Raw genomic sequence first — 17,916 nt, 5'->3', positions numbered from 1 at the left:
TCATAAATGGCACATTGTAGAGCTCATCCTTTTCCTCTTATGCACGGTAGCTTCAGCTGTTACATCATCTTAATCATCATCATCATGGTCCAGCGAGGCTTGATGCATGTCATAACAGCATTGCAGCGGTGGCATGTTTTGGATTAATCCATCATCAGAAAATGGCAACAGTACTGTTTCTGTTCTGTAATCCTCTTATTATGTCAGAACCAGCTGAGGATGGACGACATAAATCTTTGGGAACGGGGTAAAGCTGTGTCGGAGTTTATGAAATGTTTGATGGGAGCAAGGAGGAGCTCAGAGCAGAGGTGTTTGCTAATATTATTTGTTAAAAATAGATCATAATTAGAAGTTAAAGCGTGATTAACTCTTGTCAGAGCCAGCAAGGAGGAGATTTGCATCACTGAAAGTGGATGTGTCTGGCTGCTGTTTCCTGCTCAGTTTCACATACTGTCTGATCGAGATATCTAAGTAAATGAGATGCAATCCCTGAGATAAAGGTGTCATCATGAAACGGTAAAACCTTTTTTGCTTTCTTCTCTCTGCAGCAGTGAGTGTCACTGCTGTGCGGTTTTCCTCACATCCGTTTCCCCGGATAAATATTTCCCGTAACATCACTTAACTTTCCCTCACTGATTAATACTACAGCCACAGCCTAAAGAACTCCCAGCTGTTGAGCAGAAGCATCAAAAATACATCAATTACTTCTCAACATGAGCTCCCTCTTCACTTACTTCTCACACTCTGATACTCTCCACTTTTGGGTGTATTTCAGCTTCACTGATTGGAAATGGGCACCGTCAAGATGAGGATTTTATGTGAAGAAAGCAGCAGATTGACAAGCTGCACTGTGCAGGTTGCACGGGTTCACACTGAATCACCTAAATGCCCTGATAAAAGTCAGTTTGATGTTGTCTGTTTCTGAATAATCAGAGGACTAAAACAGTTTTGCCACACACCTCTATATCGCTGTAGAGAGGTGAGTCACCTGTGAGTCAGTGCCAGTGTTTAGCCTGATAGTTTGCAGCCTAAGGCTCGACACAGGAGGGAGGCAGGTCTTTTTATCTACCCGATGCCTCCTACAACACAAACACAAATCTCACCCAACTTTCAAGCTTCACTGCTCATGAACTGCTGTCCCCCCTGGGGTCTAATGGGAGCTGAGACCCCAGGCGGGGTGATGCTCCCCTCTCCTCCTCCCCCCTCCCCTGCATCATCTCGGCTCGCTAATGAGGGAGACTGCAAGGAGTGTCTTCAAGATTACTCCCCCTGACACACACACACACACACACACACACACACACACACACACACACACCCCACCCTGCTACCGTCAAAGCATGGTAGCAACGCTGGGGTAATTCAGGCACAGCTGCCTCAGTCATTAATAGAAAAACACCCCACGTGCACAATGTCTGCCCCTCTCTTGCTCTCTCTCTCTCTCTCTCTCGGCTTCATTCACATTCCCTACCTCACTCGACCTGCTGTCACACTGATACAAGCAGCTGAGGCTCTTAGTTCTACACATTTTAGAGAAAGACTATTGAGAAAAAGATTAGAATTAGGGCGGCAAATAAGGATTATTTTCCTTATCAATGAATCTGCAAATAATTTTGATGAAATGTCAGAAAATAGTGATAATCTTGAAGTCCAATTTGACATCATCAAACATCTTGTTTTGTCCAACCAATAGCACAAAATACTTTTTTTTTTTAAGGAAAAAGGCCAGAAATGGGAGGATTTCCTGCTTTTCTCTGTATCTTTGGGTTGTGGGCAGTTGTTCAGACAAAAGAAGACATTTGGTGGTCCAAACAAGTCGGTTTCTACCCATAAACACTTGGCTCTTCTCTCTTGTTGGTCGTCTTACTCTCTCTCTCTCTCTCACTTGATTTCACTTTCAAATTTTCTTTTAGCAGTGGATTCTTGGCACAACCTGAAATAAAAGTTTGTGTTGCCAAACCACAAGGAAAAGAATAACAGTGAATTAAATAAAGACGAGCAATAAAGAAAAGCAAACAAACACAATAATGAAGCTCCAGCATGTATTGATCACTGCCCTCATTCATGTTGGGGAGGATGAGACCAATGGCGGTGCTCTGAGTCCTGGTGATGCTCTCTGCTTTGCTCTAAATATAGCTCCGCCACCCCACCACCACCACCACCACCACCACCACCACTGAGCAACATGCTTGTCTTTCACCCGTCCTCTATTCCCCCGTGTTTTTAGTGATGCTATATTTAACCCATGGAAAGATGAATGCTGTGTGTGTCGGAGAGGGAAAAAAAGAATCACTGTACTGGAATCGCTGATCGTTTTCTCCTGAAAACCCTGGATGGAGATGTGGATGTTGGTCAGGACAGTGTCATTAAAGGGGTCGGGGAATGCGACAGTGGCCAGTTGGTGCCCTGTGCGAGCTTTAATGGAAACTAGAAAGACTCAATCTCAGTGTCTTTCCACATACATACCCAGCTGGACACTTGAAAGAAAGAAATTTCCAGTATCACCTCCCAGCCCTCATTAAGCTCACTATGATCTCACTTTTTTAAGAAGTCTAATGGTTTATTTTAGTCATTGCGAGAAAAAAAATCTTTACAAAACACATTACAGTCCTCCCAAACAGGAAATGACCAGAACATTTATCAGTATTTAGAGCCGTGGCAGTTCATCAATCAGAGCAGCCACAAAATGATTTTCATTTGCATACATTTGAAAGGCAAATGTGTCTCATGCTGCACATCAGGGTTCTCTCATATTCAGCAAACAAGACACTGACCTGGACATGACCTGGCTCCTGTTTTAGCACATACACTCACAAAGAGAGGGTGAGTATCCACAAGGGTTTCCCCCGGTTTGGCAGCGCCACATCTGCCTCACAGTTTATTGTTATTACCGTCAAACTGAAACCGGAGTGTGTGTTTTGGCATCGCTTATCGGAATCAAACTTCCCAGCTCTTGTCGCTATTTTTTCCTGGAAAAGACAAAAAAGGAAATTGGTACGCGTGCTGCGTCAGACTCAAGGTCACCTAAAATATGTGTGCTTATGTGTGCCGGGCGGCCCCCTTATCTTTTCCTCTCATTGGGAACAGGTGGTGACGTCCATGCTCAGCATGGCTCCTCTTACATATCATCCCTCAGCCTGCTAAACCGGCTGCAGTGGCACTAGATGCCATTATTCCACTGGCCACAGGGATGGATGGATGACTGATAGATGGATGCATAGAGGGAGGAAGGGAGGGAACAGGAAGAGGACAGGGAGTGTTAAGGCAGATGAGAAAAAAATTGCCACCCTTTTTCTTTTTCGCCTTATCTCTTCTTTTTCTCTTTTCTGCCAGTTGGCTCAATGTCACAGCCTCCTCTGCCTGGATGCCCCTGCCCTTCCTAAGATAAATGGGGGGCAGAAAGATGATGGTGGCAGGAGTTTGTGGGGGGTGGAGGGATGCAGATGCAGGCAGACAAGCAGAACAGAACCAGTCTAATGCTCAGTGAGGCTGAGACGCTATCCATTACACATGCCCAAGGCATCTCCGCCAACACTTGCCCCCTATCTGGCTCTATCTTTGGCTTTAGGACATGACATACACGAGTCAGGGAGGTGTGTGTACGTGTGTGTGTGTGTGAAGTGTATAAAGCGGTAGCTCATTTCTTAAGGTGATATTCACACTCCTCCTCCATCCTGTCATATTATACATCCTACAGGCTTTATGAGCCACAGATTATGTAACGTGCTGTGTAGTGGCTGGTAGATAATGAATATATAGACTGTAGCTGTGTAGAGTTTTCACGTCACAGTTCAGATGACAGTGCAAACAGACAGAGAGGAAGGTTTTACTTTTTTTTACTCTGTATGTAAAACTGCACATAAGCAGCATTTGTTTGAATTGGAGCCTTATGTAACAGGGTGTTATCAGGACATATCTTAACCCGCTGCGTTAGTGTGGGCTTTGAGGTCTTGGCAGGAAACCACATTATTTCCTGTCAGCATCAGCAGTGGAAATGAACAAGGGCGCACTGATGAAGGAATGATTTCATGAATGGATGGCAGCGCAGCCGCTGAGCGTCTGTTTTGGACGTTTCAGTTCTCTCTGACCGGCTGTGGACGCTTCTCATGTTCAAGACTTTTAGCGAGTCGCCTCTGACAGTAAATACAGTTTCTCTAAATCGACCACAACCGCTTAATTGTAGCCCAGAAGTTATTGCTTGAACCACCACTGGATATATGTCATCAAAGAAAAAGCCACAACACGCTGTCAGTTTGAACGGTTGAATTTGGGGTTGTTCGGATCAAAGAAACCCAAACCATAATTTTACACGGATTTGAGATCCTAGAAATGTAAATGCTAACAAGAGAGTCAAATATGTCTCCAACAGGTTAAAAAAAAAAAAGTCATTACTGCAACGCCTGTGGCCTTTGTCGTGTTTACTGGAGTATCTCTTCCCCCTGACATCAACTGTTAGATCACAATTCCTGTTTTGTTAATTGATCAGTAAAAACACCTTAACTACTTCCCACAATTCAAATGTGACAGTTTGTCTTTTCTATATAACAACCCTTACTCTGACTGAATATCTTTAGGTTCTGGTCTGTTGATTGGATAAAAAAAGCAATTTGAAGACAGACATTTATTTTTGACTAATCCCTGAAAAAGAAATTCACCATAATGACTGTAATCTTTAGTTAAAGCTCATCATCAGCTCAGTGCCACTAAACTCCCACCAGTCTTTAGCACTGGATCAGGCCGTTGACTAAATGTGTAATGTAAGTAATGTAAGTTCCTCTTCACTGAATTGAATAACCTCACTCTTCTGTCAACCGTCTCAATAAGCTTCAGGTGGAGTTGTATCCCTCCGCCTGACGTCTACTCTCAGTCAATGAAATAAGGTAACCATAACACGCATGTGCTCTCTGTTGTTTTGGATACTGTAATAATGGTGTGTGGCACTGACTGTGTGTGCGTGTGTGTTGAGAGAGCGCCACAAGATCCATAACTCAGAATTGATTGGATTATATTGGCTTCAGCGCTGGGGGCAGGGCGCACGCTTTTACTCTTTACTGGCCTGTTCCTGGCTTGTGATGGGGGGGGGGGGGGGGTTGTGGCTGCATGTTGCTGCATGATGTCACAGCGGTTTTCTTTGTACAGGTTATTCAGACATTTTTATCCCATTAATTCCACATTTTAGGTTTTAAATGATTCCAACGTGGACGAAATTGATGCCCATAATCAATAATTTGTAGTGTTTTTTCAGGAAGCAGCAAATTATGCAAGTTCTCATTTAGACATTGATTCATGAATATTTTATAGATTTAATAATAACATGTAGTTAGGTCTCTTCATTTCATTTAAACTGTTGTTTATCATTTGGACCATTGGCCTGTGTTTTTTGATTTACCAGAATTGCCTGGTTTAGATATATTGGGGACAGTGTGTTACTGTTGCAGATCTCAGTAGAAGATTTGCTTGTTTTAATCCCTTTGACTTCTTAAGCATTTGTCGTCTTTTGTTTTCAGCGTATGATGGCAAACCCAGGGCTCTGATGTGTTTGGCTGGAGACAGCTGGGCCGTGTGGTCCGACATCACATCTAGAGAGTCTTGTGTCTGACATGTTGTTTTCCCCCCATGTGAAACCAAAGCTGAGATTGTCCGACAACAGTCCTGACACGCTTGTGTTCTAACTTTGCCATGGGAGTAAGGACGTTTTCCAGTAAATCACACCCACTGGGGGCCTGGCAGTTTTAAGAGTTGTGGGGGGGCAAAACAGAGGAGGGCAGTGAGCGATCACCTCCCCAACTGGTCTTTTGATAGTGTGTTGTGGGGCCCAGGGTTGCCATGTCTGGTTACTGAGTGTGGCCTGTGGGACTTGGCTGACCTTTCTGACCAGACTGTGTGTGTAGCCTCCTGACCTAACACAAAGTCCTGTGTCTGAGTGAGTGCTCAACTTGTCTTTACCCTTCTTTTTGTGATATATGCACCTCTGATATGTCCTTCCAGTTGGTGCACAAGACGGCGTCTCTCTGGAGTCCAGCATTTTCAAGTGAAAGCTGGATGGTTTCAGAGCACATCCCTACACTAATGCACTTGTGAGTCACAGTGTTTGTGCTGGTTTTAGACGACTACAGTGGATATTTAGTTTTCTTGGTCAGTTGACTTCCTGTGGTTCCCTGTAAGAAAGAGAAAAAAAAAGCAGAGACAGGTTATTAAAGATTTATGAATATCTTAAACCCCACCTCAGGCTACTCCTCGCTGCTAATTGGTGGCGTTTCTCATACGAAGCGAGTTCGGAGCTTCTCACTGATGAAGCCGCCATACAGCTAATGTCACAATCACAACCATCTGGACGTCACACGGCATCAAAGGGAGGAAGGAACATAAACAATCCCAGACAACTATTTACTGGCATCCAGTAGTTTCCTAATTGTCTCTTCGTGCATTTCCGGCATATTTTCCTCTCTCAAAAGCTTGATTTCTTTGACATCCCACAGTGAGAGGAAGTCTTTAACTGGACGTTGATTTACTTTAGAGAGACTCTGACGTGGGATTTTGCTCAGTGGTGGTGGGGGCTGCGGCACTCCTCTTGCTTTTGTCAGGGAGTCTTCCTCCTGCAAAGATTTTTTGCAGAGTAATGAAATAAATGACTTGCGCCGCACAGCGTCCCGTGTTAGCCAGGTTTGGAGTTGGAGGCAGAGAGCCTGCACAGTCCTCTTCTCTGCAGCTTTTCTCAGGACCCCATAGAGAACTTTAAACCTCTTGGTGCATTGCAAGCCTTTGTTGTATTTTAGCTTTGATGTGAGACAGCGGAGGAAGGTGCCTGTCCTCTGCCTGTCCTTGGCTGTGTCCTGAAGAGCCAGAGAGAGAGAGAGGAGGGAAATCATTCTGTCCCTGGTTATGTCCTGCATTGCGGCCTGGTGCATGTTGATTTAGAGTGAGTGTTGGCTGCTCTGATGCTCAGGCTGCCTCTGCCTGGTACCGCTGCAGAGACGAGCACAGGCAGGCACAGACAGCTGGGACGAGACAGTATCACAGGAAGAGAGACAGAGAATTTAAAAAAGGGATGAGTCCCGAAACGCAGAAGCGGATGACGAGAAAAAGTATTCGTCTTTTAGTTTCTCTGCCACCGGTCATTCTGCATTTTGCTGCGTAACCATAGCGATGCCTCTCCTGCACATCGATACCCAAGTGGACTTTTTTGCACAGGACTGCTGATAACTCTTTCCTGCTGCTCTCCCCTTTCAGGACGCCTGTTCTTTTTTTTTTTTAATGTTACGTCAAAGATAATCCTCTGAGTTTTTGTGCAGCATGAATCATTAAGACACTGTTAATGAAGCACGGCTGGGGCGACGGCCACAGCTGACATGATGCCTGCTGGGCTCCCAGATGGGTACAGAGATGCACCCTTCGCCTTCTGCCGGTGATTCCCTCTCGCCTCCTTGTGCCCTCCTCTCCGTCAAGGTGGCACGGAGGAGCAACGCTGTCGCCGGGGTGCCACGGGGCACAGCAGGGTTTGGTACACACAGCTGAGGGGCAGGTGTCTGGGCAGCTTGGATTTCTTCAGTGAAGCAGAAAATGGCTCATCTTAAAGTTCTCGATTGCATGATTAACAACAACTGGGGACTGATCTGCAATCTGTACTGCGCCTGGAACAATCAGGTCAGTTTTTTATATTATTTTTTGGACATTTTATTGATAGTAGTCATAGGGCTTGACAGGAAACTTGGGTAGAGAGATAAAGGGAGGCATGCAACAAAAGGTCCCTGCCTCTCCAAACACCAAGTCCCATATAAGAGTCATTCTTGTTGCAGCTGGACGTGGAGCATATTTTCCAACACTTTCTCTCTCTACCTGTAGATTCTGGTCACCTCTCCCCACCCTGTTTATGGGCTCGCCTTTCCTCTCTGTCCCCTGTTGCACCCTGGAGTTCTCCAGCAAAGGCATTCCTGACATCTTGGGTATTAATAGCCAGCATTCATTCAGTAGTGCAGTGGTGGAACTGGAGACTGTGGAGCGCTTGGCACGCTGACCTCTGACTGTCCCTGCTCTCGCACACACGAGTCCCTCATGCAGCCTCAGGTGGCTCGACACTAAACTCGATTTTTGCAAACGGGTCTCATCAAGTGATTTACCAAGTGATTCTTGGACTGAAAAGTCTTTCTCTTGGCTCCAGTACAAATAATCCTTATTGAAGTCACTGAGATATTGTCAGTAAATGTAACAGCATGTGAAACTACTGAAAATATTCAGACTTGGATCAAAGACTGGTTGGTAAAAATACAGTGGAATCTGGGTGCTTTTAATGGGATATGTTAAGTGCAAGGGTGCAAAGGTCGAAGCCTTTCAGTGTTGACGTATGTGCACTTGCATCTGAGCATATGAATATCTTCTCTCTGTCATACAGTGCTCTTTGTGGTGCTGTCTCTATATGCACAGAAGTCAACTTGGCACCCTTACTAACACTTCATATCTCTGACATGCCTTTTCGGCTATTTCACTGGATACTGACACAGACAGCTCATTGTTTTATGTGCGTGTGCCCCCCCCCCGCTCCCCTTTTTCATTTTGCCATGGAATGCCTGATGTGAGGAGTAAAGAAGTCTTGCCGTGTCGAGCAATGCGGCAGCGCTGCTCTCTGGCCTGCCCCTTCCCCTAATTTAATTTTAGCAGTGCTGAAAATTGTTTGTGTCCCGAGCCGAACTGATAGGCCTCTGTTTCCAGAGAGCCTCTGCTGTCCAAGACGCTCAAAATGGCCCTTTGTGCGCCAGTGGCACAGCACTGAGGCCTCATGAAATATTTACAGGCCAACACCTGGTGTGAGACACAGAGAGAGAGGAGCCAGGGAACCAACAAGGCCACCACCAATAACTACGAGGCCACAGCTCGATTTATATGTTGGCCTCCCATAAATATTAGCATTCTCATGAACAATAGTAATCATTCAAATCTCACTGAAACACAGAATGGAAAACAGTCACAAGGGCTGTTTAAAGTTGAAACGGTCGGTCGATTAATGGCTTCGTCGATTCACACCAGGGCTGCACAGTTAATCGAAATGTTACCGAAATACGGCAGTATGACCAAGTGCAATATCCAAATCACAGGAGCTGTCATTTTTTGGTAAAGGTAAAATGTGTCACAATATTGCTGTGCATTGTTACCACCATAAGCGTAGTGGTGCTACAGAGACGCCCCGGCCTGCAAATCATACAACAAAAATCCCATCATCATCATTTTAATATCTTGGTTGATACACCCCTGAATTACTGCACTGTCCTGCCCCTCCATTAATTTTAGCAGAAGATAAAGATAATGTTTTGTTAGACATTTAAAGGGCAGTATATTCAAGCCACATCATTTCAAATTGCCCTGTACGGAGGCTATTGTTTCTAACTCAAACAACTGTAGACGGCATCAGTCCACCCCTGACTCCTGGATATGTGACTGTCTCCACTTTGTTCTGACGAGTAGTTTTAACATGACACTAGGGGGTTAAACAGGAGAGTCTGGATGTCAGAGGGGCACTGTTCTGTCAAAAACCTCAAAGAGCAACCAGGATTAATAATTCATAGATGAGGAAACCAATTATACAGGGCCTTGCTCGCATCTGGGTGGGGTGACCCTGGGGACTCTAATTGGCCCACCTGCTCTCTGTCTCTGGGGGGGTTTGGCTGAGGTGGCTGGCTGGATGGAGCGGTGGTGTCTATGTCCTCTCTCTTTGTTTGGATGCCTCTGGCTCTGAGCTTTGGATGTGGGGGATGGCTTCCTCACTGGTGCACTGGAAGCCACCTCCACTGACGTCCCTGTAGGGATGGACCACACCCAAAACAGCAGGAGGGGCTTCCCATGTGCCCTCAAATGCTTTGTTGGACTAAGAGACAATTACAAAAGAAGCAAGAAATGACAGAAATGAAAATGATCTAATACAGAGAGAAAATAATATAACTAACAATTATTGTCATTGTAATCTGCGGATTTATTGTGACTTTAATAGATCAATAAAAAGCCTGAAAAAATTTGCACCAGCAGTCAAAACAGGAAAGGTATTTGCGTATTGAATTAATAGACTGAACTGAGCTGAAACTGATTATTTTCATAATCGATTCATCTGGAGATTATTTTGTCTGCGAAATGTCAAAAAGTAGTGAAAAAATATCCATCACAACTTCCCAGAACCAAATGTGACTTCCTCAAATGTTTGTTTTGTTCAGACAAAACCCAGAGATTTACACTCAATTATGACAATGAAAATAAAATAATATAAAATAACAATTTTGACCATTTTAAAGTAAATTTTGGTTGAAAAATGACTGAAATAACTTTGTGTATCAGAATAGTTGCAGATTGTTTCCTGATTTCCTGTTTGAGCTCCAGACTGAACGTTTCACTGCTGTATAGTACAAGATGATGTTGCTTCATTAAAAACTCTTAAAGTAGATAAGTGAAGAACAAAAGAGATGAAATGATAAGAAAATTAATTGCTCCAGATTAATTCTGAACATCAATTAATCATTTGAGTCATTTTAAAGCAAAATGCCAAAAAATCCAGCTTCTGGAAATTTGCTGCTTTTTAGCTCTGATTATCTTTGGGTTGGGGACTGCTGATTCACTGAACACACTAAAGTACACCAGAGCAGAGAGTCACCCTTTGGCTTCCTTGTAGCAAACCCTTCTTTGCCCATCAGCCGACCATCCTCTGGTCTCCCTCTCTCTCTCCCTCCCTCTCTCTCTCCCTCCCTCTCTCTGTGTCTGTTGTCCCTTTTCTCTCCTCGGTCCTTCCATCTCCATTTCTCCTTTGTGGAGAGGAATTCCAGGCTGTTGGCCCACACAATTGCCCGCCCATTAACATATGAAAGCAGCCGAAGGGCAGCAAAGTGAGGCGGGAAAAAGGGAGGGAAGGAGAGAGTCATAAAACTTCCAGATCAGTCCCAAACAGACATCACAACTTTAATCAGCCTCGTGCTTCCACATGTGCCTATGTGGCACATAATTCCCCCAGGGAAGTCTTTTAGACTCTAATGCAAGAGGTGCTCTTTCTGTTTCGTCCCTTTGGTTTTATTCATGGCATCGACTGTTGCGCCTGACAGTTTGACCGTGTCAGTGAAAACTGACAAGCTTATCTTTCTGTTCACGGGTTGTTTTCAACTCAAGATGTCCGAACCTTGATGGGGAAATCGCCCTTGCTCTCTCAGGCGTAAAATCAATTAATCTAAAGGATTTGCTTCACTGTCTTGATAACTTAATGTGGTCCTCACTGAGGCTGTGTCCAATGTTGTGTACATATGAAAATGACTTGTCCACACAAATGTTTCCGGGTCATTTTCTGAAGTGTCATCTATGCTAAAACATAAAAGCAATAGGAAAACAGCAGTGTTCCTGTATCTCCTTGTTTCTTATCGTTTGGTAAGAAGTGGGACTGACCTGCTTATTTTTATGAGTCTTAGCAGTTTATTCGTCCTCTTACTCTCATAATCATTGTTGTACTTCACTGTAGCAGAGCATACAACTTCAGAGTTGTGATTCAGATGCATTTTTCTTTTTTAAAAGTTATAGTGATTTGATGTGGAGACCTCAAAATCACCAGACAACAACATACACAGATAAGTGAGAAAGTAGTAAAGACACACAAAGTACACTACTTTGCTGTAGAGAGGATTTTTCAGAATAAAAGTTTTTGTGTCTGAAAAACTCCTTAATGTGAACTGAAGATAAGATAAGATAAGATCGCCTTTATTATGTCATGAATGTCAAAATAAAAAGAGGGAAGGGATGGAGGGATGTGACTGTTGGACAAGGTGTAAAGCATGTGTTGTGTCAGCGAGTCTGGACGTACTGAGGCATTAAACCGTGGAGTAATACCTCCCACTGAGACAGGTTAATGTTTACACACAGAGGGCAGCTTCAAGCTCCTTGACATATGTTATCTTAAGATACGTGAACCTCTGACTTGCACCTCTAAGCATCTTGTTACAAGCAGCACTCAGCATTTATTGAAGGCATAGGTTCAGGCAGCAAGGAGACTTAACGTAAACATGTTGAACATTTCATGAATGTTAAGGTTTTAAAACAAAAAATGGTAAAATTGTCAGAAAGCCAGAGATTGCACGGAGCAACTTTGATGAATCAGCTTGTAGTTTTTACTCGCACCACAAAAATAGGTCACATTTAATACACCAAGAAGTGTAAGATATCCCTCCTGTGGCTACTATCAGCCGTGCCGTTGTCACTACATGCAGATGCAGACTATGGATTTTTTTTTTTCTTCAGTGTGCCTGTGGCTGTAAATTCGAGCCGTACTGTTGTCCTCAGCAGTTTGCAGTGAAAAGCGGCGTGAACAGAATGCTGATTCACCTCACACTTGCCACAGTTACCCCTCACTCCCCCTCCCCAGCCGTCCGCACACAGACATAATCCCTACGACATATGTGCACAGAGCTGCGGTAAACATGCAGTGATGCTGAGGTTACTCTGTGTATGGCGGAAAACAACTCGCCTCCAGAGGCTTGGCTCAACAAAACCAACCAACCACCTTGTCCTTGGAGCGTAACCTTGGTAACACAGAGAAGGAATTTCACATAAAAACACCTTTTCTTCTGTAATTTTTCAAGTATGGTATTCTTCCAGGCCGGAGACAGAGAAAGGAGGGAGTGAGAGAGACGACGGCTGAGGTTGTGAATAAGAAGTAGCTGGATGCTGCTGAGCCTACTCGGCCCAGTTCATGAAAAACTGGCTTGGAAAAGATGCAGCTCTCTTTGGTGCAATGCAGACAGGGCTGGGAGGAGCCTCGCCAGTGGGTGGGTGGAGCTGTGCGTGCAATGCATTAGTGTGTACATGAAGAGAATGTGTGAGGTGTTTTTGTGTGTTTTGCTCTGAAAGTGTTTACATACTGGGGCTTTTGCCCAACCCCCCCCTCTGGAAGCGAGGTTGTAAATATCACTGGCATACTGGAGGAGAAGAGGGTTGCTATGGAGTTTTTTTTTTTTTTTTTCCAATGTGTTTTCTCATTGTTTGAATGCCAGAACAGTCACTGTGGTGTGTGGTACATCTAAACTCAAGCAACCTACTAAGAGCAGTTACGTCATGCAAGACAGTCAGAGACTGGAGTGGGGGGAGGGAGAATCCCTCTGCAGAGCCGTAACAGCAAATCCATAGATCACTGGTGTGTGTCGGTCACCTCCTCTATACTCCTACAATCAGAATCAAACACTCGTCCTTCACCACCTCATTCCTCATTTAGCCGAGACTGATGTGTCAATAACTTTATGAGAACATTACGGTTTTAAAAATCTGAAGTCTGAAAAACTCAATCCCCATCATGCCCTTCTCCTGTCCTTCCAGCTCTTCCACAAAACAGTGAGCCCGGCATATTTTCCTGTTTTTCTCACATAGCCAGGAGGCGTCGCTGTAAAAGAGCCGCTAATTGACTGCTCTGTTCAGTGCCAGAGCTCGTGATTGGCCGGGCAGCACAGGCTGTATGGCGATACAGACGGTGATAATGATGCCCTCTATCCTGTATCAGTCAGAGTGTGTGTGTGTGTGTGTGCACGCCGCCGCTTTGTTCTGATACTGATGAAACGACACCACATTAGCATTCAGAGCAGCTCCTCACCTGTGCTCCTCTGACTGCGTGACAGAGATAGGCTGAGCCCTCATTTACTAATCAACAGTGATGAATGGCAAGTAAAACCAATCTGACAGTGTCACAGGAGAGGTCACGCTGCCAAATTTGCTATTTTTCCAAAACTGTATACCTCTCCGCCCGCCCCTGGAAATCTATTTCACCACCATTGTCTGTCTTTATAACACAAATGACATCCATCTGTTTCTCCCTTGCTGTTTTCCTTTGGCTTTTATTTTTTAAAAGGGTCTGTGCATGCATGCCAGAGAGAATGGCTCACTAGTTGACTGAGTGTTTACTGTGGTGATGGAGAATGCAATGGACACTCCCTCTTAGTTATATGGGGGCCAAAGGATGATTAGAAAACAGTCTGATGGAGGCAGACAAAGGATGGATGGTGTGTGAAAAGAATAACAGAAGGATCCTAAAGTTAAGGGGCTAAAGTGCTGTGAGGTGCAGTGCAAAGAGGCAACAATAAGGGACAGGAGATGGAGGGAAAGAGGAAGAGATGAGGAGTATGAGGTTTTTATTGTTTCCAGCTGGGCCCGGGTGTGGCCATCATGGCCTGGAGACCCGCTGAGTTCAGTTCTACTCCGAGTCCTGCTTCACAGTCTCTGACCCGTCTGCCAAATTGCCTCTCTGTGTGTTGTTTTGTTTCAGCATGTGGTCCTGCACGTGTCTGGCTTAATGGCGATTTAATTGAGTCGTTGTGTGATATTATTATTATTGCACGAGGAAATATTTACATTCTGTGCAGATTGTGAGCAGGTAGCTGCAGTTTCTGGCTGCAGGATTTGAATCAGCTGCTGTGAGAATCAAACCGGTGACATTTCCATTACAGGAAGATCTATTGAAATATTTAAGGAAAAAAAAAACTGAAACCGGAATGTGTGTTTCCAGGCTGTAAATCGAATGGGACACTTCCTCAGTCTTTTATTGTTTGCTGTGACGACCAGCAGTTTTTGACATGTTTTATTGCCTGTTGCGGGTCAGCTGAGGTAGAGTGACAGCGGTGCATCTCTGTCAGCACTCTGTCCAGGCTACCATATATCCACACTGTCATGTTGTGTTGTCTCTTTCTATGACTGGGAGACAAATTGCTGGTAATTATCAATCACTTACATTTCAAAGTTTCCTTACACAGAAAAGTGTTATTTTTCAAGCACCTGCAAAAGAATGAATAGTTGTTTGGAGACATTTCCTGTTACTGCGTTGCACCACATTTTTGAAAAAGGTTCAACAAAGTGTACAAATAGGATGGAAAAAGCAACAAAGACGTCCAGAGCAGCCAAACATCCACATAGTTACGGGAAGAAAACAAGCAGCCAGATGGACTGTGAAACGGCTGCATTAGTGAAAATGCCAGTTAACATGGCTTGAATCAGCTTGTATTAGCCAAACTAAATTACAAAGCATGGATTCAATTACAAAACATGATGCTACACTGAAAACAGTTGCTTTGGTGATCACTTTGATGGATAGAGACTGACAAAGAGACGTGGGGTGGTCAGTTTTGTTTTCTCCTCGCAGGATTTAGTTTTGGCATGTATGAAAGATAATGAAAGTGTCGCTGACAGGCATGTAGCCACAGCGCTTATAAAAACGCAGCTTTTAAACCAAAGTATGCAGCCCTCACCGCGCAATCCTCCCCTGGCAGCCTTTTGGTGCAGTCCTCGGTCGTGTGGTTTTTCCTCTTCTCTCATCGCTTCATTATTCAATTAAGCAGTAAAACACATGTTAAGCTTACCATTAACCGCACTGAGGATCCCCCGTTGGGATGGGAGCAGTAAAGATCAACCTTGGGCTCTTGTATCATGCTCCATCAGAGCAGATGAGTCTCTCAGCCTGGTTTACATTTAGAAACCCGGTGTATAAGGATGATGCCGCTCGACGGGTGCACCTAGTAAATACCTTTCGGTTTGTATGGTGTGACTGCAGAGAAGGAGGTTGCCAGGTCTGGGGTGGATGAGGCGCAAATGGGCTGAAAAGGAACCAAAGAGCCAGGATGAGAAATATTAGCCTAACTGGAGGAGACGTTTGGTTTCTACTGGTTGTGGTTACGGTAGAGGTTGATGGCTATAATCCGAAGCACTAGATGTGTATTAGCCTTTTAGTGTGTGTGTGTGTGTGTGTGTGTGTGTGTTGAGGCTAATGGGGTCAACAAACAGTAGGGCCCTTAGCTGTGATTCAGGTGCCTAGATGCTCCCATCAGCCCCAGTGGGGTCATCCATCAACTCAGCTCAGGGGCTTTTCTTGTCTGATTTGATTGATTGCTCATGAATGGCACCAGTGGACATGTGGCTGCGCGCGCACACACACACACACACACACACACACACACACACACACACACACACACACACACACACACACACACACACACACACACACACACACACATACACACACATACGATACAGCACATAAACACATCAGCATACAGGAGTATCATACACATGGCATAAATTCACACACCTCTCAGACACACTTGTTCTGGGCCTTTCCACAGTCTCAACATTCCTCTGGCCGTATCTCACCGAAGGCCCCAACTGCTTTTAATCAGTTGGGTCACGAGGCGCTCCAGATGGGCCTCAGTGTTGGGTGGGACTGCCGGGGACGTTGTTGAGGAGGAGGGGGGCTTGAGCTCGTAATAGTCAACATATTTGTGCCCCCTCTCCTCTCCTCTCTCCTGTACATCCCCTCCCGTCCTGTATTGCGTCACCCTCCTCAGAGACCTGTGCTGGACAGCTTGCGCTACACTGGCCCCGCCGTATTCAGCGCATGCATTTCTGAGGCTCCCACTTTTCCAGCATTTTACTAGCTAACATTTTCCATCGCCAGACTGCATGCTCCGAGTGTTTTGAAAAGAGCACTGTGTGCTTTTTGGAGAGCGTCATTGCAGGATGTGCTTTTATAGTCTGAGGAAAGATGTAGGTGTACATTGCAATTTAGTGATGTTTTTCCCCCCTCAGATGTCTGTAATATTGAGTTCACTGAGTACACAATATCTTAATCTAGACATGTGGGCCATACAACAGAATTTGTGCAGAGTTTGCGTGAAATCTCTCAGCTCAGTATCTGTCTCACCAGGAAAGGAATGAGACCTCATGGATGTAGCAGCATCATTTTTGGGCAGCATCCACACGTCCTATCTACTTTACAGTGGAAAAGAGGAGGAAGTTGAGGAAGAAGGAGGAGATATTGTAAAGGAGTCCAGAATGTGAAAGTGCAACCAGTTCAAAAGATCCAACAGTCCAAAGCTAAACTATGAAGGCAAGGATTCTTTTGATGGGTTTAATATTCACTTTCTTTCTTGCAGAGTAGCCAAAACAACAAACAGCATGCACAGGAACACGTAGAGTAATTTCATCCCTTGTTGTCGTTTAACTACCATAATAGCTGGTCTTTGTCAGCATGTCATTATACTGTCTTGTGCTTTGATTCGCTCCGTGTTCAGTCTTGCTTTGACAGTGTTTACGACCGTTACCTGGATACTGTAGTACTAATCTCCCCTTTCCTCTCTCCCCTCGTCACCTCTCCCCCACACTGCTGAGCTCTCGCGTTACAGGGGCTGACGTCGCCTCATTCTCAGCACAGGCCTGTTGGGTTAATACTCGCAGGGCGCACACCCTGGGTGAAGGTCACAACACATCCGCGCTGCAGGAAACGTCTGGGACGCTCTCACATAGTTTGAATGGAATGGGATCTAATGTAGTCGTGGGTTGGTCCTCAGAGCTCATCCCCAGTAGAGTGGTTCCTGTGCTCATACTGAGATGTGGCTTAGATTTCAAGAATTTGACAAGACCTGGAGCTCAGCAGCTGCCCTATGATGTCTATATGAAAGGCCATGTACAAGAACAATGGAGGGAAGAGTAAAGAGCAAAATTTGGTCAGATCTGAGGTTCTTATGAGAACCTTTCTGGAGATTCTCCTCCTGAGAAAAATGACAGAATCAGGTATAAAGCTCTGTAGCAGATGAATTAATTATGAGGAGCAAAGTAGGAAATCAGGTGACGTTTTTAAAGAGCGGCAAAGAGAGGAGGTTGAGGTGGGTGGACTGGTCAACGAAACATCCGACTTTAATGTAGGAGGATGCTGTTTGTGTCTCCTTCCCTTCTCTTACCTTACTACATACAAAGAACATGTTTGTTGTTAAACCTGGACGACTTGTTGCCCTTTTGGCCTTTTTGTTGCGAACCTACCCCTGACATTATGTTTTGCAGTCGGCTCACTGCAGTGACGGCCTCAGGCAGCAGAGCAGTGATATAGTGTGACTCCTGCCACTATTCCTGACGCCACGGTGGAACATTCCT

At 44.9% G+C, this 17,916-nt stretch overlaps 1 protein-coding gene across 4 annotated transcripts in view; it reads left to right on the top strand.

Moving 5' to 3' along the window:
- The window catches only part of arhgap21a (Rho GTPase activating protein 21a), an 80,574-nt gene that overhangs the window by 2,192 nt on the left and 60,466 nt on the right, over positions 1-17,916 (top strand). The window contains exon 1 of one of the 4 annotated variants that reach the window (XM_071484693.1): positions 6,418-7,644. The exons of the other annotated variants lie outside the window; for them this stretch is intronic. Coding sequence (XP_071340794.1) covers positions 7,561-7,644 — 84 coding nt within the window. The 5' untranslated portion in view covers positions 6,418-7,560. Of the gene's footprint in view, positions 1-6,417; positions 7,645-17,916 lie in introns of those variants that run through there. 4 annotated transcript variants of the gene reach the window in all.

The sequence above is a fragment of the Trachinotus anak genome, unplaced genomic scaffold, assembly GCF_046630095.1.
Source record: "Trachinotus anak isolate AG129_WGS33_773 ecotype Australia unplaced genomic scaffold, CSIRO_AGI_Tana_v1 ptg000009l, whole genome shotgun sequence".
Taxonomy (NCBI): domain Eukaryota; kingdom Metazoa; phylum Chordata; class Actinopteri; order Carangiformes; family Carangidae; genus Trachinotus; species Trachinotus anak.
The sequence above is the reverse complement of the archived record's forward strand: the minus strand, read 5'-3'. Positions and strand labels throughout refer to the sequence as shown.